Here is a 23,160-nt window from a genome sequence, read left to right on the forward strand (position 1 = left end):
CATACCAACTGTCAGTACATCCTATGTGCAGTCAAGAACCTGTATAATTCATATTTGCGCTTATTAAAGGGATGCCCCGACCTTGCTCCTCCCCCTGCGCATGGAAGGTTATGGTTATGAGAATGGGGCAGGTGACTAACGTCGTGTGACGTCAGCTGCCCGCACTCAGCAGGCATTGGCCCGCCCGGCATTTTCATAGGGAAGCCTATCAAACACTGGGCGTTCCCATACTATTCTGCGTAGGAAAATCACATCGCATCGCATCGCATGGGCCATTTTAGGGCCATGCGATGTGCGATGCGATTTACCTATGTAATTTAATCATGGCTCTCTCATGTGATTTTTAATCACATGCGATCGCATGTCATTTTATAGGGTGTGTGATGACATGACATTATGTATACAATCATATGAGTGTCCCAAAAAATAGGTTTAATGCACCCCCCCACTATCCACGCCAACGCGAAGCGTGGCGAGGGGCGGCGGAACGCGTCCTCCGACTTTTTCATTACCCCACTATCCACGTCGGTGAGCGCAGAGCCACTGAGCCCGAAGCGTGGCGAGCGGACGCGGAATAAATGTAAAGTAATCGGCATCCCCTCGCGGGGCTCTCTGCGCTCGCCACGCTTCAGGCTCGGTGGCTCGCTGCGCTTGCCACACTATACAGAATCAACTCCACGCCGACGTGGATAGTGGGGTAATGAAAAAAGTCAGAGAACGCGTTCCTCCGCCGCTGGCCACACTTCGGGGTGGCGTGGATAGTAGGGGGGGGGGGGGGGTGCGTTAAATCTATTTTTGGGACATACAATCATATTATTGTATACCTAATTTCATGGCATCTCACACCCTATAAAATCGCATGCGATTTTGCGGGACATGCGGTGCAATATTGTGTAAAATAATAATAAAAAAATGACATAAAAAAAATCGCATCGCTTCGCATGCCGCTATAATGGCCCATGCGATGCGATGTGATGCGATTTCCCTGCGGTGCCGTACGTAGAATATCTGGGCGCCGTGCTAGGAAACAAGTTTTGATTAATTAAATGCACTTTGGTAAATATGGAAATGGTAAAGGGATGGATGTGTATCACATGAGAGGTGTATAATAGTAGGAGGTGGTGCTATGGAGGAATATAAACATATGGGGTGGGCGTGCTCCTTCACTATCAACTCCACCACTGGTTGCCTTTAGTAACCAGGATGACTAGATCTCTTGCTCCTCCCCTGTCACGTGAGAAGGTCCCTTAGCCCACTTGAATTTAGACCTAACCATACCGTTACCTGTCCGCCCGGGGGTGTTTATAAACTTTATATAACATGAGGGGGAGGGAACCCGCCTCCGCCTTCTACACACATCACCCGGAATCACCTCGACCGGCGGCTGTCACTCTTTGGTCACGTGAGTGGGGGGCGACCCCCGATTGGCCGGAATATAAGGCGGTGACGGAATGTCTCCTCACTGATTGGCCGGCGGACAGAGCGGTAATGGGATGGCGACTCTCCAATTGGCTAATTGCGCAGAGCTCTCCCTCCTGGAGATGAGATAAGAGCGGCCGCCCGGAGGCGGGGCAGCAACGGGGTCGCAGCAGTCAGACAGCGAGCATCATGTCGAAGGCGGTGTGCGTACTGCAGGGCTCCGGCGAGACCAAAGGCGTGGTGCACTTCCAGGAGGCAAGCATGGCCCTGTACCCGTGGAGCGCTGGCGGCTTAGCTGTGTGTCATGTCCCTGGTGGTGTATGGCAGCAGGACTACAAGTTCCAGCGTGCCCCTATGTTTGCTCTGTCCATTGGCATGTGACTGTGCCCCTTGCAGTGCCGCTGTGTGTAGTAGTATGTGCTGCTGCTGAGTTTGTGGCTGCTGGTGACATAACACCTCCTGCACTGTGTTGAGCCCTTGCCCCTCCCCTGGCACCCCTCCATGGGGGCTGAGTGGCAGCTATCAGGGTCCTGATGCACTCTAGTGTACCTGGCACTGGCAGGTGTTCTCCCTGCCACTAGCATGGGTTCCTGTGTATTGCTCACCTAACCGACCTCATTGCTGCAGAGCTATGCCATGTCCCAGCCTGTGCTGCAGGCCCTCAGCAGGGCATGACTCGTTGTGCTGCACATTGCTCTGCATCTTATCCCCCTCATTGCTGCAGAGCTCTGCCTAGACCTGTTGTGCTGCACATTGCTCTGCACTACCCCCCCCCCCCCATTGCTTCAGAGCTCTGCCATCACCTGTTGTGCTGCACATTGCACTGCACTGTATCCCCTCAACATTGCTGCAGAGCTCTGCCACGACATGTTGTGCTGCACATTGCTCTGCACCTCACCCCCCCTCATTACTGTAGAGCTCTGCCATGTCACAGTGCCGCCTGTTCTGCAGAACCCCTGCTGGGCCTCTAAGCTCTGCACTGAGACGTCACATAATGCCCTTTGGACTTGTCTGCCATCAGGTCACACACTGCCCTGGGGCGAATGAGTAACCTGGGACTTGTGCTACCCCGAGCTGTGGTGTAATGGGATACTGCTAAGTGCAGGTTTCTAGTGTCTATACTGTATTGTCTGTATCCCAGTGATAATTGCTGCCTTATATTCCTTTATAGTGGCTTTTACCACGTCTTCTCCTTGCATGCGCTGCTGTGTGTGTGGTATAGGCTGTCATGCATACAGTACATGCATGCAGTTCTCTCATTGGTAAGCTGTACTTGCATAATGCATAACTTAGTAGCTGGGTTACCTAACTAGTACAGCACGCACAATGCTGCCTGTGTACTTCTATTCAGTACAGGTCTGCGTTGCCACCTGTCAGATATCGGGTGTGCCTAAGGGATTGTCCTGCAGCGCCTGATGCATGCTGGTGGTGGAGTGTGTGGTTTGTGTAACAGTGACTCGGCACTTTTATTTTTTAAACTACTTGAATTGTCACTGTTTGCTTTAAACCACACATTTGCCCTGGCAGAGAGAACCACAATCCTACGTGGCCTATGCAGAATCCCTCCATACCCCACTGGCAGAGATACTGTGCAGTAGCGGGCATTCCGCTTCACTGCAAATGTTTTGTCTGATTAGCAATGTCAGATGTGCGTGCCATGCTTCCAGTCTGTCTGTGATGTCACTCTAGGCCCTCAGTGTGGACTCTGAATACAAGATGCAACTTCAGCATGTGCTGTAGCGCAGCGTAAGTGTGTGGTTCCTGCTAAGGCTGACAGTCCTGGGTAATAATGTGGAATAGCAGTTATAACATACATATAACTTACATTACAGGAGTGTTAGCTATTAAGCAGCAGCTGTGTTCTGTTAGTAAAACTGGGTAAAGTGTTGTAGCGGGAGTCAGTTCATCACCAATATAAGTGATCCTGGTTACTAATCTAATCCAGACTGTAGTTAAGCAGATGACTGAAATCACATGGATAAAGGGAAGATTCAGTTGTCACGTGCTGTTTTCTGATTCTGCTGGGACACAAGCTGTCACATTACCCAGAGGTGGCCAAACCGGACCGGCACTGTGGTAGATGGGCTGATCACTGTGCCGTGCCCCCCCCCCCAGGCCAGAAGTAACCACTGCACCAAACCTGCCTTTCCGGTTAGGGTTACATAGTAGTAGTAGTAGTAGTAGTAGGATCTTTATACGGCACTGTGGTCACTGTATGGTCATATGTAAAATCATAGCTGCTGATCTAGCTGTGAGTCTGTAAATAACTTCTATACCTAGAATGTACCCCGATAGCAATGTACCACCTGCCCATAGATTACATTGGTGCTGTTACAGAATATGTAATCTGTAACTGGACTGTGGAGCAAACACTGCATGTCCGGCTTATTCCAGCACCAGGGATGTGAACCTTGTATGTTGGCTGAACACTATTGGGCTGGGAGTGGCTTTGGACAGCATGCCAAAGGTTGTGCCACTTCCCACTAGGGATCTTGTATAAGTGTCAGTTTGGGCATGGTAAATGAAGCTGTGCTGAGGGGTTTCTGATCTGCCATGTTGAAGTGACACGTGAGGTAGGGGGTTCATGGCGCCATGCAGTCCTAGAAATGGATTATTGGTCATTATTGTACATTCTAGCACCTTTTCAGTTCTTTCCTGCCTGGGGTTGTTGGAGTCTGCAGTGGTGCTTCTAACACAGTATGATCTGTATTTCAGCAAAGATACAGATGAAGCTGTGCTAGAAGCACCACATTAGTGACATACCAGGCGGGTAAGAGGAACTGCACTGATTTTGAAAGGAGCAGGGTGCTAGAATGATTATGGAAGATAAGTGTCAGAGACCAGGGGTGTCTGGCACTTTAAGAAGCGCAATCCTGCTCAGTAATTTGAATGTCCTCACAGTATTTAGTACAAAGTATAAATCATTTATTTAAAATAGCACATAATGGAAACAACTTCCATAGAACAACAATTACAATTTTGCACAATATAACATACAGACAAGACAGACAACATATAACATATAACATATAATAAAAGCTGGAATTAGCTGGGATTGCCGTTTTTTTCAGTCAATCAATTAGAGCATATATGAGGCTTGTATATTGATTCTATTAGAGGCAGTGAATTTCTCATTTACCAGTCCTGCATATACTTAGATCCTTTGGTAGTTGCGCTTTCAGTGGTGGGATAACCTCAGGTCAGTCTCTCAGTTGATTTACCAGAATTGCACTCCGGAAAAGGCTGTTTGGGGACCTTTCTCCTGCTGGACCAGCCAGCTAGATGGTTAATTGTATTCCACAGGTAACGCGCTGACAGGATACAATGCAGGACCAGCAGCATGTAGGGCTCAAAAACTCGTTTCTCCGCCTGTTACAGCAATCCCAGCTATTTCCAGCTTTTATTATATGTTATATGTTGTCTGTCTTGTCTGTATGTTATATTGTGCACAATTGTAATTAATTGTTGTTCTATGGAAGGTTTCCATTATGTGCTATTTTAAATAAATGATTTATACTTTGTACTAAATACTGTAAGGACATTCAAATTACTGAGCAGGATTGCGGATTCACCAGGGGTGGTCTCTGACACTTATTTTCCATGTTCTACTTCTAAAAGGGACCAGCACTCCCTAAATAAGAAGCAGCAAAATCCTGCACAGTTAAAGTGGATACCATACTAAGTGGCTGATTGATCTTTTTTGAACTTTTTGCTGTTATATATTGAATGTGGAACAAATAATTAATTTACTAACCAATCGAGAATTAAGATCTAGCACGACTAGCGCTACAGAGTGACCCTAGGGTTACTATCTTTGTTTGCTAGAATGACTACCCATTAACCTTCTGCATACGTATTTTGGCTAGACCTGGTCACCTGACTATATCCTATATTCCATAGAAGATGACTGTTTTCCCTCACTGTTTTCAGGAAGGGGATCACGTTGTTGTAACCGGTAAAATCTCTGGATTGACTGATGGGAATCATGGCTTTCATATCCATGTCTATGGTGATAACACTAATGGTAAGTATTGGTACACTGAATACAGCTGCATGCCTGTAGATGCTATTTACCTAAATGTGTGGGTGGGTATCTAGCTATCCTCCCCTGCAGCAGTTTGTTGTGTTTGCTTTAGAATCAAAGTGGTGTTTAAGTAAACCTGTCCCTTACAGTGCAGGCTGCCATTTTGTGGGTGATATCAGTATTCACCCTGTCACTTTGCAAGAAACCAGTGACTCCTGCCCAATACTCGTCACCAGTCTGATCCTAGTGCATGGATGGTCAAGTCTTGTGAATATATGGTCCATGCAAAAATGGCTTCCTTAGCTGCGCAAGTTAATAAGCCATTTTAAGAAGGGCCTGTTTACGTCTTGTCCTTACCCGGCAGCCATTGATATGGTACATTTGGCACAGATTGTATGACCTGTTTGCTTCTTGGATTTTTCAGAACTAAATAGAACTGTGCATTTGTATCCGCAGGCTGTATGAGCGCAGGTCCACACTTCAACCCGTATAACAAGACCCATGGTGGGCCAAGCGATGTGGAAAGGTAATTGCTAGTCTTATACTGTAGATGCTTGTGGGGCTCAAAATGCTCAGTGTCACCTGGTCCCTCATTGGCTTAAATGCTGTAGGTCAAGCTATGTAACCATGGAAACTGCCATCTTGTAGGCGGAGCCAGTACTCGTGAGATGCCAGCCACTGGCTGGTAACCTCACTCATGCATGTGATGTCACTAGCTTCTAGTGATCTTATTGGCTGTGTACTTGATCACTGATGCTGTCCATACTGGCTGCCACCTTTGTGTGCATGGTGGGCTAACACACTAAGCTGGCAGTGCCCAAGGGTGTGGGTATGATCTTTAACAAAGGAAGGAAAGACTAGAATAGGGGGTAGGCAATGTGTGGGACTACACCTCCCAGCATGCCCTTAGTCTTTCTGTTAGAGAATGCTTCACCTGGCAGGGCAGGCTGGGATGTGTGGTTCCACAGTAGGTGGCGTAGCACTAGTTGCCTACCTTTCCCCTGGGCTACAGCATCTCATTATATACAATGGGAAAACGTGCTTGGGTTTGATCCATCTTTAACCTTTTCTGTCTCCCTCAGACACGTTGGGGACCTTGGAAATGTCGTCGCCACTGATGGAGTGGCTGAATTTAAACTGACCGACAAGATGATAAAGCTGAATGGGCCGGACTCTGTTGTAGGACGCACAGCGGTGGTGAGTACTGCTCATGTAATGTTCATACCTTTGCCACCCAGGTCTCACACGGCCTGTTCCAAAATGTGCGCATCAGCACCTCTTTCATTAGAGCAATATGAGATTCTAAGGTCACAGGACAGTGTATCAGAAGATGCTATAGCTGGCCTTGTAGAAAACATGTCCCCTGTGAGTATAGCGGCTTGCATGAGGCAGGGTCATGTGACAGTGGAAGGAGCGGAGTACCACACTACCATTGAGCACAGTGCTGGGGTGCCTCTGGTCCCTGCATCTGTTCCAGTGTTTAGTCTAGACGGGGCTACAAAGTACCACCATGTTTGATGGATGTCATTTTATTAATGATGTTCCTACAAGTCAGTGTCTCTCTGGGTCAGTAACTACTGCCCTGCTGCCTTCCAATACGGTCAAGTGGTTCCAGAAGCTCATCTTCTGAGGATGAGACCAGTGGTGGTCCAGGCACTGCTAACATACGCCGCGCACATTGGAGAAAGCTTTAGACTTCCCCAGTGTCTAAGGGCCCATGCTTGGGTAGTGGGATGGATATTGTTTACTTGAACTTGCTTTGTACTACACTGTTCTTCTGACTGGTACATGTGACTGATTACAGTGCTTTAGCAGGGGTACCATATTTGCTTATGGTACCAGTCTGTTTGTGATGAGCTGCTGTGGCACCTCGTAGCTGGCAAGTTCCTCCTATTGGTGAGAACTGGCCCAAAACAAGCTGGCAAGCAATGGTGGGTTTCCCACTAGGCGTGAGGCACAGGCCTCTAGTAGTGGCACTTGCTGGGGGAGGGTGTAGTATGCTCTCTTGCATGAGAGCTCTGGTGGCTAATAGGCACACAGGGTTACAATCTATGTTCCATACCTCATGTACATGCGCACAGACATTCTATGGTTAACTATGTTGGGAGCCAGTTAAACTACCTGTATATTTTGGATTGTGGGAGGAAATCCACACAAGCACGGGGAGAATATACAAACCTTGCACAGATAGAGCCATGGTGGGAATGGAACCCATGACCTCAGCGCTGTGAGGCAGTAATGCTAACCATTACACCGTCCGTACTGCCCCCACCATGAGGGTTACATGAGGGCAGCCCAACCTCTAAATTTACCCCTACCAGCACGTCTCCAAAGGACAGTGGCCTCATTCTGTCTGAAGAACTAGCTTTGCACACGGTGTATTCTATCACTGCCATGCATAGTTCTGCACATCACCTTCTGGTGCAGATAGGGCAAAATGATGTAGTATGGACATTCTGCACAATTACTATATAACAGCACCTCTGGGCTGGGATCATGGCTATACTGTGGTACTTGAAGCTGCGTGTGTCTGGTTCTGAAATGATTACAGCTTTTTTTTTACGCCACCGCTTTCCTTGCACCCATCTTGCATAAAGTACAAATCTGGAAAGCAGATACCGATATATTGGGTATTGCTGTACTGTGTGCTGCCTCCTGCTGGCCAGTTTCTGAAACTGCTACTTCTGCATTGTGTAACATGTACCCTTTCCTAATTCTGTTTCATCCAGGTCCATGAGAAAGAGGATGACCTGGGAAAAGGTGGTAACAGCGAGAGTCTGGTGACTGGGAACGCAGGAGGGCGTCTGGCCTGTGGAGTCATTGGCATCTGCCCATGAATCTAAATCGCTGCAGTCTGGCATTACCCAGTCCTATCTGACGCAGTCGCCCAAATCTGTTATGTGAACCTGTAGTTCCCGATGACTATCGCATCCCCAGTTCTCAGCCACTGTTGCATTATCATTTTTGTTATAAAATACTGTTGAAACTGTTTTGCTGCCTGTGCTCATTTGTTGTAGTGACTAGTGTATTCTGGACAATGGCCTCATAGATATTTCGTCCATTATATCGTCAATTAATAGGAAAATTGATCTAGAAGTCAGTTCTCTCATCATTGTAAAGATGAGACAACTGCTGAAACGGGATTGATCTATTACATGGGAAATCCTTTTGGAAACGTAAGAAAATCCACTGGTTGCTACTAGTGTCAACTTTAGTTATGGTATATATTGCTACTATGCTCGGGAGGCAGTGGAGTTCTTTGCTACCTGGCAGTGCAATAATAACACTACACTCAGTTATGTGGGCATTTAATTCAGCATAATGCTAATGATTGGATGACCTCCAAATACTTCTATGGCCTAAACGAGAGGTTCCCAATCTTTCTTGAATCAGGGCAGAGGCAGAACTCTGGGAGGCAATGGAGTCATCTGCCGCCGGGCTCCTGCTCTCAAGGGGGCACCTCTCAACCACAGCCAGTTGAAATCCATTAATTGAAAGCCATCAAATACACTTCTGTGGCTGAGTTCTCATATCTCATATATATATATATATATAATGTTTTTGGGGGGGGGGGGGCACCAATATTCATCTTGCCTCCGGGCAGCTGGGATGAACTTCCGCCACTGAATCAGGGTACCCTAGAGTATCACTCTAGCCCCTGCCCCACCCACAAATGTAGAAACCACATATAAAAGGAAGTACATTGTGATCCTTGGGGATCAGTTATATGGTAAAGGGCATGAGTTGCTTCTGTTTGTACACATAGTTTATGATTGGAAGCCCCCAGCACTGGTTTTGACCAAAAATAATTGACTATAAATAACTTGAATCCTGGACCACCAACCTGAGGCACCCCATGCAGCTACAGCACAGTTTTGGAACCTCTGGCCTAAACTATTTATGCTGTGGGACTGGTTAGAATTCAGGATTATTTGTAGTGCTGTGACTCAAGTGGGTTTCCAAATAGCACCTAACTCACCTCTCTGACAGCGATGGGAAATGGCATAGACTAGTGGGTGCCAAAAATACAAGCACCCTGGAAGGAAATTTGGGGCCCTACAATAAAGGGTAGCTTCTACTCTGATACTTCCAATGTTTCATTCATATAGAAATCATCTGGTGCAAATAATCGCCCATTTCACTAGATTTTGGTGCATTTCAGCAAAAATAGCTGAGTAATATTTGAAAAAATAAAAACATTTGTGATACTGGCGAATGATCTTTAATCCATAAACAGCAAATGTGATTGTTTATGTAAGTAAACTCTATTCTGCAATGGGTCTCATACACTTAAGTTTAATCAGGGTAAAGCCTCATTTTCCTAATGACTGCATCAGGTCATCCACAAAATTCAACTTGTTTTGAAATCGCTCAGTGTTTTCTGTTTTCATCAGCGACGGTCGCTGATGAAAATGACTTACTGCCGGGAGAAGAGGCAGGGGAAGTCGCTGGTTCTCCGACCAGTGACCATTAGGGGGCTGAAAATGGGAGGGTGCACCCTCCAATCTCTGGCAATATGGTCGCTTAGCGATTTTTATGCTTGTTTGTACGCACCTTTAGGCAGTCTGATGTAGGGTTTGAATAAAAGCTTTCCTCGCACCTTCACAGAAGAACTTTCAGCACTGGTTCAGTTATTACTGGGAGCCCTCTGTCCGGAGAAGGAGCACATGACAGTTCTATACGAACATAAGCAGCTGCTTCACAAGAACAAAAGAGAAATGCCACCAGTTTCCATAGGCTCATTTTTATTTATAATTTACAATTAATTTTCAGTCTTTAAAAGGAAAAAAACAAAAAACTACCGTACAGGTACAATAACAGACCATCTATGTACTTGTTTCGTTGTAGATGAAATTTAGCAAGCTTTATCTTCAGAAAAATACTAATTGTATGTAAAAACCAGTATATACCATTTCTTTCTTCAATCATAAATGTCATGTTTGCACATTGCTGTAAATATTTGTACAAGAAACATGGAAAGCTGACTTGGGAATAGGGTTGCATGGAAAACATAATATTTTAAAGGCCACCTAAACCTAGAGGTTGTATTGCTATGCTTACAGGTATTTCATACTGAGTTTGGCAGTGACTGGGCACAAGCTCCTGTTATCAGCTAGTTCTGACAGTGGCCCATCAGAGCTTATATACCTTTGGCCCACCAGCTTTTGTTGAACTACACATTCCAGCATGGCCTGCAACAGTTTTAGCATTGCTAAATAGCAAAACTAGCAGGGAATGGTGTAGTTCACCAACAGCTGGAGAGATACTGATGTACAGACATCTGTTGTGTACAGGGTGGTGTTCGTTGCGGTGATCACAAACTCCCTATATGAATTCAGCTTTTTATCCACACGCCTGTACATCTGCCACACTCCATGTAGTAAAGTAAGAGTCATAGATCTGTATAGAGCAGGGGTGTGCAAACCGGTCCTCAAGCTGTACCGGTTCATGTTTTTCAAATCACCTAACTGGTGCACAGCTGTAGTCATTACTAACTGTCACATTTCCCAGGTCACCTAGCTGGTGCACAGCTGCAGTCATTACTAACTGTCACATTCCCCAGATCACCTAGCTGGTGCACAGCTGTAGTCATTACTAACTGTCACATTCCCCAGATCACCTAGCTGGTGCACAGCTGCAGTCATTACTAACTGTCACATTTCCCAGGTCACCTAGCTGGTGCACAGCTGTAGTCATTACTAACTGTCATTCCCCAGATCACCTAGCTGGTGCACAGCTGTAGTAATTACTAACTCACATTTTCATACATGCTGCATTCATTCCTACTATAGATCCACAGGTTGCTTGAGACACATGAACTGTTAATAGTACTTGAGGACAGGTTTGGCCTGCTGTAGATCTCTATACCAGGACTGGCCACACCTGTCCTCAAGATCTACCAACAGTTCATGTGCCTCAGGCAACCTGAAAATGTGAGTTATACTGGGTACACACCTAGTTTTATCTGTCCAATCTATCTGGTGGGAACAAATATTTGGCAATGTATGGGAGCGTATGAGACTCGACCTTTTGCTCCCAAATGCTGGAAAAACAAACAATAGTAATTATACAGATACATGAAAGTCATTTGATTTCTTGGTACTTATATATTAGCCGGGCGCCCGGCTACGCTACTTTGACAATGTAGCTTAGGCTACGTTGTCAGCGTAGCCGGACACCCGGCTAATCTGCCTTTGTACTTACTGGGTGGCAGGCGGGGCACCGAAGGGCAGGCGGCGATCCGTGGCGACACATCAGTCCGACGGTGAAGGGTGGGCGGCACATCACTCCGGCGTACATAATTCAGCGCACTGCCGCTGGGGGAGCATCACATGGTTTCCCTGCTCCCCCAGCGGCACTACGCTAACTGCGTACATCAGGGAGCTGACATCGGGGCTCACACAAGAGGGGGAGCGCAACGCTGCTGCCGGGGATATCTAAGTATAAAGCACCACACACACACACATCATATCCCCATTATCCACGTGGGCGTGGAGTTAATTTTATAAAGTGTGGCGAGTCACTGAGCCCGAAGCGTGGTGAGCGCAGCGAGCCCAGCATATCCACATCCGCTCGCCACACTTTATAAAATTAACTCCACACTCACGTGGATAATGGGGAGGGGGTATGACGTGGATAGTGGGGATATGATCCATTATATATTAGCATAGCTCCAACTACGTAAATTACGCCATTTACGTAGCCAGCATAGTGGTGTATTGGTATTCTCAATACACCACTACGCAAATTACGTAATGGGCTCCCTGCTATTACATAAGTACAGATTTCTTATTAAAATTGAACAATATTTTTTATCCATTTTCCAGTGTTTGGGAGCAATTGATTAATCATCATTTTCTCCCATAAATTTCCAGGTTTTGTTCCCACCAGACAGATTAATCTTTGTGTGTGTACCCAGCTTTTGTAACGACTACAGCTGTGTACCAGCTAGGTGACCTGGGGAATGTGCCAGTTGGTAACGACTACAGCTGTGTACCAGCTAGGTGATCTGGGGAATGGGACAGTTAGTATCGGCTACAGCTGTGCACCAGCTAGGTGATTTGGGTCATGTGACAGTTAGTAATGACTACAGCTGTGCACCAGCTAGGTGATCTGTGGAATGTGACAGTTAGTAATGACTACAGCTGTGCACCAGCTAGGTGATTTGGACAACATGGACCGTTGGTAGAGCTCGAGGACCGGTTTGGCCACCCCTGTCCTATTGTCTAGATAGGCAGTCAATAGGTAGACAAAGTCAATATGAGATTTTGTCAATATTTCTGTGTTCATGTAAACATGTACCTCTAATTTGTGTAATGCATACTCGCGCTTGGCTTGCATTGCTTTGGGCCACAACTTTACCATTGTCAACGGTAATCCATGCGGATGGGACAGTGTGCAAAGTGAGGCGCCAGGCCGGAAGCATGGCAAGCAAAAGCGCTACACTAATTGGGGGTCCATATTGACAGTTGCCTACACAGACACCAGAAAATTTAGGAAAATGTCATGTCAACCTTTGTCGACCTTTGGACTATCTACACATAGTCTATATAATAATCCACCCCCTTAGAGGCAGAGTGTCCGTCCGTCCCCTGATTTGATTCATGGGGTGACATGACGGATGTGTGTGTGCGTGGATAAGAGATACAAGGAGTTAATGCTACATTTGTACTCTTGCAATAAACCATCCTGAATTAGCAGAGCTGCAGAAACCACACCCTCACGGCTCTGGGCAGACCGTCCCCTGCAGTTCGGATATGCGCCAATACTCAGACGTTTGCATGTAATCTCCAGAATATGGAGTTCGCTCACAGAGTGGCCTGGACAAAGCGCATTGACAACCTGTCATCTTTAAGAAGTAACCGTCAGAACTCCAACAATCATTGGGCTACAGAGTCAGCAGCCGTGCGCTGTTCCTGATCGATTTACACACAACATTAAATATTTTACATATCGTTGTTCATTTAACGCCCAAGGACGGAGTTGACTGTATGGCACAGGACCGCCCACTAGTTTCAGGAATACATGTTAAGATGAGCAGAAAAATAGAAAAAAAATATTATAGGCCATTGAGCATCTTACAAAAAATGACATGAGAAAAAACTCATAGGTCACGGCTGGGCTAAAAATGACGAGAACTACTTGAAAATGTATTGTTTTCCCAACTTTGTCCAAACTCTAGAAATAAAGAAATTAATTTTCTGGACTTTTTACTGATCAGTAGCAATGGTCATTAAAGCAAATACAGGTTGAGTAACCCATATCCTGATATCTGTTATCCAAATTATTCCTGAAAACCATCGTTTATGAAATGTACGTTTTTTGTTTTTGCTAAAAGCACTACAGGGCACATGGGGCACAACTGGGCACATGGGGCGCAACTGGCACTACTGGGCACATGGGGCGCAACTGGCACTACTGGGCACATGGGGCGCAACTGGCACTACTGGGCACATGGGGCGCAACTGGCACTACTGGGCACATGGGGCGCAACTGGCACTACTGGGCACATGGGGCGCAACTGGCACTACTGGGCACATGGGGCGCAACTGGCACTACTGGGCACATGGGGCGCAACTGGCACTACTGGGCACATGGCGCGCAACTGGCACTACTGGCGACATGGCGCGCAACTGCCACTACTGGCGACATGGCGCGCAACTGCCACTACTGGCGACATGGCGCGCAACTGCCACTACTGGCGACATGGCGCGCAACTGCCACTACTGGCGACATGGCGCGCAACTGCCACTACTGGCGACATGGCGCGCAACTGCCACTACTGGCGACATGGCGTGCAACTGGCACTACTGGCGACATGGAGCGCAACTGGCACTACTGGGGACATGGAGCGCAACTGGCACTATAGGGCACATGTGTAACTGGCACTACAGGCGACATGGAGGATAACTGGCACTACAGGCGACATGGAGCATAACTGGCACTACAGGCGACATGGGGCATAACTGGCACTACAGGCGACATGGGGCATAACTGGCACTACTGGTGACATGGGGCACAACTGGCACTACTGGGAAAATGGAGCGTAACTGGCACTACAGGGCACATGGAGCGTAACTGGCACTACAGGGCACATGGAGCGTAACTGGCACTACAGGGCACATGGAGCTTAACTGGCACTACAGGGCACATGGAGCGTAACTGGCACTACAGGGCACATGGGGTGCAACTGGCACATGGGGCGCAACTGGCACTACTGGGCACATGGGGCACAACTGGCACTACTGGGGACATGGGGCACAACTGGCACTACTGGGGACATGGAGCGTAACTGGCACTACAGGGCACATGGAGCGTAACTGGCACTACAGGGCACATGGAGCGTAAACGGCACTACAGGGCACATGGAGCGTAACTGGCACTACTGGCGACATGGGGCACAACTGGCGACATGGGGCACAACTGGCACTACTGGCGACATGGGGCACAACTGGCACTACTGGGGACATGATGCGCAACTGGCACTACTGGCGACATGGGGCACAACTGGCGACATGGGGCACAACTGGCACTACTGGCGACATGGGGCACAACTGGCACTACTGGGGACATGATGCGCAACTGGCACTACTGGGGACATGATACGCAACTGCCACTACTGGGGACATGATGTGCAACTGCCACTACTGGGGACATGATGCGCAACTGCCACTACTGGGGACATGATGCGCAACTGGCGACATGATGCGCTACTGGGGACATGATGCACAACTGGCACATGATGCGCAACTGCCACTACTGGGGACATGGAGCGTAACTGGCACTACAGGCAATATAGGGCATAACTGGCACTACTGGGGACATGATGCGCAACTGGGGACATGGGGCACAACTGGCACTACTCGGGACATGATGCGCAACTGGCACTACTGGGGACATGAAGCACTACTAGGGACATGAAGCGTAACTGGCACTACTGGGGAAATGATGTGTAACTGGCACTACTGGGGACATGATGTGTAACTGGCACTACTGGGGACATGATGTGTAACTGGCACTACTGGGGATATGATGTGTAACTGGCACTACTGGGGACATAATGTGTAACTGGCACTAAATATGTGCAACAATATTGTTGCTCAGTGTTTGAGATACATAAACTTGGTTTTATGTTTTGAAGAAGTGTTTCATGCACAAATAAAACATGTGTGTATTTCATGTGTTTATAGAACATAAATGTTGTTGTGTTGGCAAATGAGTCCCATCCTCAAGATAACTCATTGAAATAGAAAAATATTCCAAAATACGAAATAATCCGTTATCCAAAATGCTTAAGGCCGTGAGCATTTTGGATAAGGGTTACTCAACCTGTATTGCCTTTTCTAATACATGAATAAATAGTCTATAAGAGCACATGTGGCTCAGTATACTTTTGTGTTCCAAAAATATATATTTCAAACCTCGTTGTATAAAACTAAAAGCTAAACACCAATACAGCAAAAAACTAAATTTGATCTCTACAAACTAAATTTTCAATAACCCAACTCACCCCTTACAGTGTTCAACCTGGATGAATACTAAGCCAAACCTAAATAATTCATTTCCCTCGCCCCCCAGGACTAAAAATGACACAAAAATTGTTACGAAAATAGAGTTTATTAAAAACACACTACTAATTTTTTTTCTCTCCAAGAGCTTAAAATGTGTTTTTGTTGATCTCCCATAAAAAAAAAAAAAAAAAAAAAAAATCTAGAAACTGTTACCTTATTAAACCAGGTAATTCAAAAGTTACAGCAAAACAAGGGAGGCTTATATTTATCTTACTTTTAATATGATGTTGAAAGCATTTCGTAACCATTTTAAATAGAAGGAAAGCCAATTAGTTTACAATTCTTAAGAAACTATACCGAGAGATGGCAATTAGAAGCAAATATTTTACAGCAAAATGTACAAGTCTGAAGCTCTGCCCAAGATTCCACCCCAAGTCTCATTTGGCAGTTTCTGATTTAGACCCAGATTCCTTTTCCGCAGGGGCAGCTGGTGAGGCAAGCTTGGGTGTCTTCACTTCAGCAGGCTTGGGTGTCTTCACTTCAGCAGGCTTTTGCTCTGAAGAATCAGGTTTCTCTTTACTAGGCTCAGGAACAGGATTTTCAGGTTTTTCCTTTTTACCACTTGCAGGCTCGTGGTTTTCGATCAGATTGTGTTTTCGGCTATCAGGGAGATCCAGTAGTCCTCTACGAGGCTCCCTTTCTCGTCCACTTGACCATCTGGTTCTCTCCTCAGAGTCCCTAAGCCGGTCACGTTCAGGGCTTCCTCTACTCCAAGTTCTTCTACCACGCCCTGGCCGTTCGTGGTCTCGTTCATCAAAACGGTTGCCAAAGTGTTCCCGCTCATCTTCATTACGGCTTCCGAATGATCTCCTTCCAAACCGCTCTCTCTCCGGATTAAAACCTTGCCTATCGTTCCTATCAGGGTGAAACCCTTGCCTTTCGGGATTAAAGCCTGGTCTTTCAGACGGAAATCCTTGCCTGTCAGGTCTAAAGCCTTGCCTATCAGGATTGAATCCTGGCCTATCAGGATTGAATCCTGGCCTATCAGGATTGAATCCAGGCCTATCAGGATTGAATCCAGGCCTATCAGGATTGAATCCAGGCCTGTCAGCGTTGAATTCAGGCTCCTCATCAATCTCAGCATTAAATTCAGGTTCCTCATCTACCTCAGGGATAAATTCAGGCTCCTCATCTATCTCAGGATTAAATCCATCACCTGCCTCAGGATTAAACCTGAGCCTCTCATTTCGGTCTGGATTAAAGCCATGCCTATCCCCTCTGTCAGGATTAAATCCATGCCTATCATTTCTAAATGACCTACCTCCTCTCTCTTCTGGACCCCCCTGTCTTCCAAAGTGGCCCTGAGGTGGAAAAGGACCTCTAATTCCATGAGGTGGTGGCCTACCATAACCACCAGGCCCAGGAGGAGGACCTCTGTGTGCCATGTGGGGAGGCATTTGTCTATGTGACACTCCGGGAAATCTTTGCATGTGAGGTGGGGGGACTCCAGGTGGTCTTTGCAGTGGTATTAATCCTGGTCTTGCTCCTAAAAGACCCGTTGATGGACTCTGCAATCCCATTAAAGGACTTGGTGGGCCTCCTGCTGTGTGCCCCTGAGGGGGACCTGCCTGAGGACCTTGGTGTGGACCAGGGCCTCCGTAATGTGGGCCAGGACCTCCATAATGTGGGCCAGGCCCTCCTTGGTGTGGGCCAGGCCCTCCTTGGTGTGGGCCAGGACCTCCTTGGTGTGGGCCAGGCCCTCCTTGGTGTGGGCCAGGACCTCCTTGGTGTGGGCCAGGCCCTCCTTGGTAGGGGCCAGGCCCTCCTTGGTAGGGGCCAGGCCCTCCTTGGTAGGGGCCAGGCCCTCCTTGGTAGGGGCCAGGCCCTCCTTGGTAGGGGCCAGGTCCTCCATGGTGCGGGCCAGGACCTCCATGGTGCGGGCCAGGACCGCCATGGTGCGGGCCAGGACCGCCTTGGTGCGGGCCAGGACCGCCTTGGTGCGGGCCAGGGTCAGGACCGCCTTGGTGAGGGCCAGGGTCAGGACCGCCTTGGTGAGGGCCAGGGTCAGGACCGCCTTGGTGAGGGCCAGGGTCAGGACCGCCTTGATGTGGGCCTGGACCTCCTTGGTCTGGACCAGGGCCTGGACTTCCTTGGTGTGGTGAAGAGGGACCCTGGGGAGGACCAGATGGACCAGGAGGACCTTGATTTTGCCCTTGGGATAAACTTGGCGGGCCCTGGGATAGCCCTGGAGGAGCTCCTGTCTGAGATCCTTGGGATGGACCACCATGTGAAGAACCTACAATAAAAAAAGAAAAAGATTACCAGATGTAAAATAAAAAGGCATAAAATAAAACAAGATTCTTAATCAAACTTTAAACCATAAGAAAAATAGTTACTTAGAAAATGTTGATACTAATTTGAAAATTAAGAAAAAAAACAAAACAAGCATGTCATTAACAGAACCTTTGGAACTATACATTCTAAAGTGAGTTATGAGCAAACGTTTCAAAGATTGTGGCATGCAGTTGGCCATGATCTCCTATACTAGGGGTGGGCAATAAGCGCCCTCCAGCTGTTGAGTAACTACACATCCCAGCATGCCTTACATCAGTTTCAGCATGGTCAAATAGCAAACCTAAGGCAAAGCATGCTGGGATGTATAGTACATCAACAGCTGACAGGCTGCTTATTACCCACCCCTGTCCTATACCTTAGCTCACACCAAATACTTTGCGGTAAATTAAAATGTTATTTTAAACATAGGGATTCAGGAATGCACAGAACATTTGCTGCGCAGATGGTACAATTTGCAGAACCAGTTACTGCACCCAAACCACCATTACGCAGATGTTGTAGAAAATCCTGTAACAAAAGGTACTGCACTGCCCATAAAAAGATACTGGTCTGCTTTAAGTCACCATTTTTTAAAATGTGTCAATTTCAGGACTTTCCCGACACTCGGTACATTGAATACAGACCGTCGATGTACTGTCAGAAGCCATCGAAAACGACTGGGATTCCGACTGTTGGGAAGTCCTAACAGTCAGGATCAAGAATTGAATACCCCCTCTGAGTGCTTGCTATATTATAATACACACACACACACACACAGGTAAATTTACTAAGATGAGAGTTCTCTTAAAGATGGGATGTTGCCCCTAGCAACCAGAGTCTACTTCTTTATTTAGCACCTTCTAGAAGAGAATAGATATAATCTGATTGGTTGGTATGGACATCATCCGAGCTTCAATAGAACTCCCATCTTAGTAAAATTACCCCACAGAGCTTGTTTGAACAGACAAGTGGTTGTGTTGCTCGTAGCAACCAGATTCTAGCCATCATTTAATATAGATAAGTACATAAAGTCTCTTATTTTATTATTTCCTCCTTTTGTAGAGTGCAACGGAATATGCTGCGCTATATAAGAAACTGTTAATAAATAAATAATTTCATGTATACAGTATAGTGTCTTTACAAATAATGACGTCAATAAAACTTAGAACACATTATCTGCGCAGAGAACGGCTTAGGACTCAGTCACTGTGGAGGGAGTTTTTGAACAAAATGACATTGTTAGTTCATCAAAATTATGGCTCTGGAGTGCCCTTTTTATGGGGTTTTTGGTGCCATTTTTTATTTCATCAAATGGACTCCAAAACTAGTGAATGTTCCCTTTGCAGAGTTCTCTTTAAACTCCTCACCACCACCTATAAGGCTCTCTCCTCCCCCACCGCTCCTTACCTATCACCGATCTTCACTGATCTCTATCCACACTCCCTCCCGTCCTCTTCACTCCACCGCCTGACCTCTCACCTAATCATCTCCTCCCACTCCAGTGTCCAAGACTTCTCTGGCGCTGCCCCCCTGCACTGGAACAACCTCCCGCCACCCATCAGGCTTTCCGATTCCCTTACCTCCTTCAAGCACTCCCTCAAAACCCACTACTTCCGACTAGCCTATCCCTCCTCCTCCTAACCTCTTTCGCTCATCCTATCCTGCCTACCCTACCCCTCCATCTGTTCCCATCCTTCCTACTTAGCCTATTGTTTTTCGTTCGTCCACCCACCTCTTTTTAGTCTGTTAACTCTTATGAGTAGGGCCCTCGTTCCTCACGTACTCACCCTACCTCTTTACCTCACCTGTGCTCCTGTCCTGTTCTTCCCTTCCTCTACTTCATCCAGTCTCCTCGACAACTTCGACACCTACTTCAGAACTGATGCTGATTTTAGTTCTACCATCTATTCCCCTATTTATGCTGTATTTTATCAACACAGACTGTACGTTACCTTGTAATTAGTTTTTTTGTTTGCTATGTACGGCGCTGCGGACACTTTGTGGCGCCTTATAAATAAACTAACTACTACTACTTGCATGGCTCACTTGGACTAACATTCCCAATGGTAATCCGCATGGATGGCATAGTACGAAAAAGAGTCTTAAAAAAAAAAAACCCAACAAAACAAACTCTCTCACGTGCCAACCATGTGACAGGATGCCTCCGAAACATCTAGTACTGGAATTAAAAAGTTACATAAAATACAGTTATTAGCCCTGGGAATGTTTGTGAAGACGGGATATACAAATCCAGCACTGAGTGACTAGGAGTAGGTGGTTTAATGATACATTCAGCTGTTACGCAGCCTGGTTTACCATTCATCTATTTCCATTTTACATCCATCAGTCGGATGATTGTCAGCTTTGGAAGCAAAGTGGTTAGCAAATATACCGTGTTTCCCCGATAATAAGACACTGTCTTATTTATTTTTTTTTCACTCAAAAAAGACCATAGGTCTTATTTTCGGGGAGGGCTTATTTTAAAAATGCCCCAGTGCTCCTTTAAAACATGCCCCAGTCCACCATCTCAAAATTGAACCCAGTCATCCATCTTCCACATGCCCCCACATTCTTGATGGCCCCAAACCTGTTTGTTTACCGGAACTCCGTACGGTACGGTATTGATGGCCCCAACACATTCGTCGGCGCTGTGTGCTGCACAGGCTGTACTGTTCAGCAGCTGCGTGATGTGCGCGGCGTGACGTCACGCCGTGCCTACCGCAATGCATCCCTGGAAACGGGAGCCGCGGTATTACCGTACAGGCGAGGTGAGCGGGGCTGAGCAGGGCTACACTTTAACTGTAAAAAAATCTATGGGAAATTTCATAGGTCTTTTTTTCGGGGGAGGGCTTATTTTGGACAAATGTTCCAAATCTGGGGTAGGGCTTATTATCGGGGTAGGTCTAATTATCGGGGAAACACGATAGATCCATAAATGTCAAAGGTCGTCACGGTATAAGCACGTATGTGTGATAAAAAGACTTATCAGCTATCAAAATGTACTTAGCAGCCCTCAGCTACACACCTATGGAGGCAATATGCACGAGACTGTATATCAATTCCAGTTATAGCATTAATAATACTATCACAGTATAAAGCATGAACATTTTCCCCCAAAAAATGTAATCTGGTGACCAACACCTAGAGCAGCTGGTAGTCCCGCACTAGGGATGATGTGGTCAGAATACAAATGCTGGAATTACGACTTGCAGCCAGAAGACCGGCACCATAATGCGGACATCATTGGAGATGCAGATGCTTGAATTCCGACTGCCAGCATGCCGATTGTAAGTAAACAGGATGGGTTAGCATTAGCTAAGGGGGGTTGGGGGGAGGGGGATATATTAGGTTAAGACAATAGAGGGGGACCTGAGGTTAAGCCTCAAACACACTAAACAACGGGGCCACCGATATAGTTTAGTGACTTCACCGGGGCCTGCTTAATATGCAGGTTGTTTAGCTAGATTGCCAAGTTGACCTGCATTCATCATGAACGATGCGCAGGAGTGTGCATAGTTAACAATATTAAGTGTACACACTAGACTATATTTTGAACAATAGCACTCAGAAGCCCCTTTCTGAGCAATATTGTTCACAAGATCACCTAGTATGTATGAGGCTTTAGGCTGTGGGGAAGATGAGAGGCTGTGGGAGAGAGGGTTAGTGTTTAGGCACTTAGACAGGGGCGGTAGGGTAAGGCTATGGAAGGGTTAGGTTGAGAGGGAGGGCAGGTTAGGTTGTAGAATGGGAGGGTTAGGGTGGGGGGCAGGGCAAGGAAAATATACTTACCAGACCCCCTGGCAGGATTCCCTCTATCAGGATGCCACCATTGGTATTCTGACAGCCAGCATACTGGCCACCTGTCTTCAGCTATAGTTTGTTCATGGGTCTAGGTCTATATTCTCCCACACTGTTGGAAGAATATGCTCAAAGATAGTGTCCGACAGTGGCCAAATATTACAACATGCTTTGATAGATCTTACATATGCTAATATGGAGTTCTCTAGATCCTAATATAACCATATGCAAGATCTAACCAAAGCATGGTGTAATATTTGTCCACTGTCCGGTTGCTATCCTTGAGCATATTCTCCCATCATTGGAGCGCCACATTCCTTCCCTTCTTTTTCTGCATATTGCGTTGTATTCCAGGGAGATAGCACCTGGTGAATTGCGTGCAAATAATTATGTTATTGTCATTGCTTCTTGTTGTGAAGTGCTGTCCAATCAATTTGGCTAAATGTGGCCCAATCTGAACAACCATTATATCCCTATCAGTGTTTCCTAACCTTGGACCTCACGGCACCATAAAAGTTCAAAGAATTCTGTTGCAGAACTAGGCAGGCTTTTTTAATTTTATTTTGCCCTTTATTATTGAGGCTCAAGTATGGTTTGCATTTAGTTGTGTATTTGCTTGCGTGAAGTCTTCTCTTTATGGTACTTAGATAACGATATGCCTCAAGGAAATTGTTCTACACTTGGCTGGTTGTGCTTTACCATGAAAAGGATCCTGCGATCAACCACCACTGTTGACTTGGACATCCAAGCATTTGTGTGGCCAGGCTCCTCAGTACCTATTTTCTCAGAATATACCAAACTGATGATTTGGCTACTCCTAAAGTTTCCACCATCACATTGATAAGATTTTTTTTTTTTTTTTGCAGCCTGTTTAACTTGCATGGAGAGCTCCTTTGACTGTATTATAGGGTCACAGTAACAACGTCCAAATGCAAATATCGCACTTGGAAGAAACCCTACACCTACTGCCTGCTTAATTGATGTAGTAATAACAAAAGTAACAGTCCAGACCTGTCCACTAAACAGCTTGGGAGTCAAATGTCCAATTACTTTTGATCTCTTGAACAAGAGGAG

At 46.5% G+C, this 23,160-nt stretch overlaps 2 protein-coding genes across 2 annotated transcripts in view; one reads left to right on the forward strand and one right to left on the reverse strand.

The window, feature by feature from the left end:
• Positions 1–1,517: 1,517 nt before the first annotated feature.
• Positions 1,518–8,433, forward strand: SOD1 (superoxide dismutase 1). Its single transcript, XM_083171852.1, has 5 exons — positions 1,518–1,674; positions 5,350–5,443; positions 5,900–5,969; positions 6,526–6,640; positions 8,173–8,433. The coding sequence occupies exons 1-5, from the start codon at positions 1,609–1,611 to the stop codon at positions 8,278–8,280; spliced, it is 453 nt and encodes a 150-aa protein (XP_083027978.1). The 5' UTR covers positions 1,518–1,608; the 3' UTR covers positions 8,281–8,433.
• A 5,861-nt stretch (positions 8,434–14,294) lies between these two features.
• SCAF4 (SR-related CTD associated factor 4) overlaps positions 14,295–23,160 on the reverse strand; it is an 82,183-nt gene continuing 73,317 nt past the window's right edge. The window contains exon 20 of the mRNA XM_083171850.1: positions 14,295–18,250. Within this exon, the coding sequence (XP_083027976.1) occupies positions 16,392–18,250 (1,859 nt within the window). The 3' untranslated portion in view covers positions 14,295–16,391. The remainder of the gene's footprint in view (positions 18,251–23,160) is intronic.

The sequence above is a fragment of the Crinia signifera genome, chromosome 2 (genome assembly GCF_055691185.1).
Source record: "Crinia signifera chromosome 2, ASM5569118v1, whole genome shotgun sequence".
NCBI classification, from domain to species: Eukaryota; Metazoa; Chordata; class Amphibia; order Anura; family Myobatrachidae; genus Crinia; species Crinia signifera.

Coding starts and splice junctions, on each gene's coding strand:
- SOD1 (XM_083171852.1), top strand. CDS start 1,609: ATGTCGAAGGCGGTGTGCGTACTGCAGGGCTCCGGCGAGACCAAAGGC. Junction 1,675..5,349: donor GCGTGGTGCACTTCCAGGAG/GCAAGCATGGCC, acceptor CACTGTTTTCAG/GAAGGGGATCACGTTGTTGT. Junction 5,970..6,525: donor GGGCCAAGCGATGTGGAAAG/GTAATTGCTAGT, acceptor TGTCTCCCTCAG/ACACGTTGGGGACCTTGGAA.